Raw genomic sequence first — 5633 nt, 5'->3', positions numbered from 1 at the left:
TGTGTGTGTGTGTGTGTGTGTGTGTGTGTGTGTCCCTAACACTCAAAATTTCAACTATTTCGGACGCGAATAGTTGTTCGTTTCTGTGTGCCCTGCAATTGGCTGGCAACCGATTCAAGGTGTCCCCCCGCCTACTGCCCGAAGACAGCTGGGATAGGCTCCAGCAACCCCCGCGACCCAAGTGAGGATCAAGCGGTTCGGAAAATGAATGAAAGAATATACAGTCATGCCTCGGTTTCGACCATAATCCGTTCCAGAAGGCTGTTCAAAAACCGATCTGTTTGAAAACTGAAACCACGCGCTTTTTAAAAAAAAAAACTTTATTGAAGACATCTGCTCACAATAGAACACTACACGAGAAAGCGTCACTTCCTCGTCTACCCGAGGAAGCGTCACTTCCTCGTGTAAGGAAAGCGGGAGGAGTCAAGTGGCGCATTCAAGTGCGCTCAGTTTGGTCGAGAACAGATTTTCAGTAGTAATCCGAGGCATAAAAAACTCTATTTTTGGTCGAAAACCGATTTGGTCGAGAAGAGAGACGTTTGAAAACCGAGGTTTGACTGTATATCCCTTTTCTAACATGTTGAAAAATGATTTCACATGCATGACTTACCGTATTTCATCTTTGTAGGGTTGTTTATTCATTTACCAACCTCGTGACCACCACCCCAGAGGCCACAGTATCCACCAGTGAAAATCTAACTTCGCTCAGAGTCCAAGGAAGCCATGAGACACCAACACCATTAGTACTGAGCGTCGCAGAGGCAAACACAGTCCTGAAGGGCATTTTGGTGGCAGCCCAGGCCCTAGTTCTCCTCTCCATCTTCCTCCTCTCCAGCCTTGGTAATTTTGCAGTCCTAACTGTCATCATCAAACACAGACAGCTACGGACAGTTACAAATGCATTCATCATGTCTCTGTCGCTGTCCGACTTCCTCACAGCCATCCTATGCCTGCCGTTCTCCTTTGTCATGCTCTTCAGTAAGGACGGTGTCTGGATGTTTGGGCAACGTTTCTGCATGGCTAATGGATTTTTCAACAGCTGCTTTGGCATCATCTCTACCCTGACCATGACTTTAATTTCGTTTGACAGGTATTATGCCATCGTCAGACAGCCACGGGCTACAATTGGACGACAGAAAGCCACTAAGTTGTTGATCGCTGTGTGGTTAATAGCAATTGTTTTTTCTCTCCCGTGGTATGTTTTAATGCGAAAGTCAACACAAGTCCATAAGCAAGGTTTCTACCACTGTATGTATGTTTTCCACTCTGGGACCTCGCGTCTGGGGACAGCATATAGCATTTCTCTTATAATTGTGTGTTTTTTACTGCCCTTTGCCCTGATGTGTTTCTGCCACTACAACATCTGTAAGACAGTTCGTCTCTCTGAAATACGAGTCAGGCCAGTGACCACATATGCTTACTTACTACGATTCTACAGTGAGATGCGCACAGCCACCACAGTTCTCATTATGATTGTTTTTATCATTTTTTGCTGGGGTCCATATTGTTTAATGGGGTTAGTCACCGCATTAGGGGACTACACTTTCAACCCTGCGATGGACACATTTGCCATCTGGCTTGCGTGGACAAATGGAGCCGTCAACCCCCTCATCTATGCATTGAGAAACCCCAATATATCAATGTTACTGGGACGGAGTCGAGAAGAGGGCTATCGGACCAGATGTATAGCGGCGTACTTGTCTAACCACACCCAGAATCGAGAGATTGGACTGAATCAAGTAGAGCGGATAAGGGACCGCTATCTAAGTCGAGTGGGAGTTAATAATTGCAAACTATCAAATTCGAGTCCAGGAAAAAGAACAGAGGTAGAAGGTACTATGTGGGCTTGTAAAAACCCTGCTGTGTTTTTCTGCAGGGATACCCAGTCGGAAACCAAAACAACAGTCCCCAAATTTGTCAGTGTACCAATAATGACGACCGCCGACACCAGCCTGTGATATTTAAAAACAAAAGGGGACCGCTGTATGTTTTTTTAAGTGTTTTTTTTAACATGTTGTATTTTAAATTCTCTTGTTGAGTAACAGGTGTTCTGTAGTGAGAAATTATAAAACATTATTAGCAAGCTGATTCACTCTTCCAGATAAGACAGAATTTTTTTTTTTAAATTTTAGTTTCTGAAAATCATATTTAATTCGGTACCTAAATTCAGATTGTAAGAGGAACATGAAAATGTTACCCACTAATAAACTCATATTTGTTCTTTTTTTATTGAAATATGCTTTGTAAATGTCATTATTACATTACATTATTGCCTGTTCTGCATATACATCTAAAGGTTTAGGATTTAGCAGTCACCAGAATGAGGCACAGCAAGGTTTCATGTGGACTGAACTCAAGCTCAATTGTTTTGTCGAAAATTTTTAAAAAGGTAACTTTGAAATCAAGTTCTGGATATACTGTCAGAAGCAGGCTTGGATGCAGGACACATTTGTAGGGTTCAAAGTATAAAGGTATATTTATTTGAGGATCAGTGACTGACAACTCAAAATAGGCAAGACGAGGCAACAAGGCAAGGACTGGTCGGGTCTATGGCGAGAGGCTGGAGTGCGCGCACAAGGACGAAACAAACTGGCACAGGACAAAGGGAGACAAGGACCATTGAAACACAGGTGCAAACAATTAGTGCGGGGTTGACAATCAGACTAGCACAGGAGGAAGGGTTAGTGACTTGAAACGAGAGGAGAGTCATTCTTTCAAAATAAAACAGCAAGTGACCAGACAAACAGAAAGAACCCTCATCGCGGTGTGATATATACATACCGAACGCAATACACAATAAATAGTCATAATATTAATCAAGATAATAATTTTGATAAGAAATGCACTGTACCTATTTTGTAAACATGAACACAGTCGATGACATTGAAACGTTTCTGCAGAAAGAAACAGATAGGCTCCATCACGCCCACCACCCTCGTGAGGATAAGCGATTTGGATTGATGGATGGAAACAAAGATAAAAGAGAAGTAGGAAGTAGGAGCTGCTGCAACAGGCTGCTGCCTCAGCACCTTGGAAATCCATCCATCCATTTTCTGATCCGCTTTTTCCTCACAAGGGTCGCGGGGACTGCTGGAGCCTATCCCAGCTGTCTTCGGGCAGTAGGTGAGGGACACCCTAAACTGATTGCCAGACAATCGCAGGGCAGACAAAGCCGAACAACCGTCCGCGCTCACACTCACACTTAGGGTCAATTTGGAGTATTCAATCAGCCTGCCATGCATGTTTTTGGAATGTGGGAGGAAACCGGAGTACCCGGAGAAAACCCACGCAAGCCCGGGCAGAAGATGCAAGCTCCACATAGAAAGGCCGGGGCCCAATTTGAACCCTGCATCTGTGCGGCGGACGTGCTAACGAGTCGACCACATGCTGGACATGAAATTATACCATTTTATTTAATTGTTATTCTTATAAAATTGTTCCATTTTGAGTTGGTAATGGTGCACTGCCACTCACATTTGCCAAACCTGCCTTGCTTAACTAATATTGCATTACATGCTTGCATTTTCAGTACCGTACTGTAGCCTGTATGGTTTCTTTCTTAGATGCTTTTTTGTTGGTCACCACTACACATCAAAACGTTGCTCAGACCCTGAACTAAAATATTGTTTCATTGTTTAAAGGATTATGTGTCTGAGACAGGGTTGGTATTGTAATTGAAGAAATGATTGATTTATGTTTTCTGTTGTACTGTTGTTGTTACTTGTCTTTTAATGTGCTGTATTTCATTGCATTACATTTTGCTTGAAGCTTAAATATATTTAAATGTTTTTTTTTTATTATTATTTTGGGCACACTGCAGTAAAAGATTGGGGAGCAAATCTGATCTTAAAAAAACAAACAAACAAACAAACAAAAAACAATGACGTCCACATAAAGGCAAAAATAAGTCAAAAAGCAAATTATAAGGTACAGGCTTGCTTGTGGAGGCTCTCAGTCGTACAGGAAAGTCAAATTAAAAATACTCTGTGCTTTTATTTTGAAAGTTGCGCTTTTACGTAATGTACCCACATGCGGACCATGTTCAAGCGAGGTAGCGACCAAGAGCTTCGAATTGTGTTGGCACTGTTGCCAAGTTAGATGTGTTTTTGCGAGTTTTATTCTGACCCCTCTTGGAGCTATTTTTCCAAAAAACAGAAAAGCAAAATTTGGTCTTAATTTTGGCAACATTTTTAATTTCTTCCGGTGTACGCAAGTAGGCCAAGAGAATTTGGCCTAAAGATTTTGTATGCAAATTTGTTCAGTTTCATTATACATCAATCAACAAAACATTTTAGCTGTTCATTGTTAGGACTCCCAAATATACCAATAAAGGGGAAGTATTTATTGACAATGAGGTAAAATGATACAGTTAGGCGTTGCACTCAACGCGTGCGTGCGTGTGTGTATATATGTGTGTGTGTGTGTGTGTGTGTGTGTGTGTGTGTGTGTGTGTGTGTGTGTGCGCGCTTTGTCGATTGATTCTCAAATTTGTTCTAATTTTTCAAGTGTAAAGATGTAGTTTGAATGATTACTGAAATTATTTTTTTTTAATTTAAAATGTGTATTTCTCAATTCGAACAATGCATACCAGAATCTATGTATATAGAAATTTACTGAAAGAAGACAATATGCTTTTTCTGAATACAAACTCAAAAGTTGAGGTTAGAATATTGGCTATTCCAGTTTCTCATGTGGCCCCTTTGCAAATTGAATTCCCCACCCCTGGCTTAATTGGATGTCAACTGGGGCTGGACCATAAAATGAAATCAACTTGAGTATGAAATAATTTTTTCGATATTGTTAAAAAAAATAATTTTGACCCAAGCCACGACCAGAGAAGATGACACAATGTGAATGAAGCCTAACAGTTCCTCTGTCATCTTGCTACATTTTCAGGATTTTACCTTTTGCATTTTGTGTCAACCGGTGACATTCTTGCACTGGTGCACTTGCTGGTGCGCTGAAAATAACATATCGGAAATTACACATTGTACCTCGTGATGGGTGATGCATGGCCCATTGTCTCTGGTTTGTATTAGAAATTAGGTGCTATATACCATAATTCTATCAAGACACCCAAGAAATCTGTACAGACAAACAAAACAGGGGTTGATCAGCCTCAGAGACAGAGCTCGGTCAACCACCACAGAGCTGCAGACTGTCACGATTCAGTCAAACCTGGGGGGGGGGGGAGCGTTTGGCCTCGGGGAACATGCTTTTTTATTTAGATTTTTTTTTTAGTCCGAGAATAAAGTGCAACTGCACCTCGACTACTCTAGGGGGCAGTGGCGCTCACCTTGGCAGAGTGCGCTGGGAGCATTCGCTCGGTGTTTTATTCGCACTGACCATGCGCGCTTTGCACACGGCACAGAGTATGTGCTTCAAGTGTAGACACGAAGTCGACAGACGGAGAGAGAGAGAAGGAGAAAAGAGGTCTACCGAAAGCGAAGATGAGTAAATAATAATAATGACGAAGCGTATGTAGCTCTTGGCTTCACTGTGACTACGGTGAGAGGAAAGACATCGGACATCATGAAGCCAAATGAATTAAGGCGTCACTTAAAGACATTACACCCCACTCTCGTTGATAAGAGGTTTTTTTTTTCAGAGCAAACGTGCCGAATATTGCCAAC

General features: G+C 41.9%; 1 protein-coding gene across 2 annotated transcripts in view; it reads left to right on the top strand.

The window, feature by feature from the left end:
* Positions 1–2231, top strand: part of gpr135 (G protein-coupled receptor 135) — a 7199-nt gene extending 4968 nt beyond the window's left edge. Inside the window, exons 2-3 of one of the 2 annotated variants that reach the window (XM_019892553.1) lie at positions 629–840; positions 940–2231. In XM_019892553.1, the coding sequence (XP_019748112.1) occupies positions 629–840; positions 940–1958 (1231 nt within the window). In that variant the 3' untranslated portion in view covers positions 1959–2231. Of the gene's footprint in view, positions 1–628 lie in introns of both variants that reach the window. The other variant, XM_019892552.1, reaches the window with a different exon arrangement.
* The last annotated feature ends 3402 nt before the right edge of the window (positions 2232–5633 follow it).

This window comes from Hippocampus comes, unplaced genomic scaffold, assembly GCF_001891065.2.
Source record: "Hippocampus comes isolate QL1 unplaced genomic scaffold, H_comes_QL1_v1.1 scaffold212, whole genome shotgun sequence".
Taxonomy (NCBI): Eukaryota; Metazoa; Chordata; class Actinopteri; order Syngnathiformes; family Syngnathidae; genus Hippocampus; species Hippocampus comes.
The sequence above is the reverse complement of the archived record's forward strand: the minus strand, read 5'-3'. Positions and strand labels throughout refer to the sequence as shown.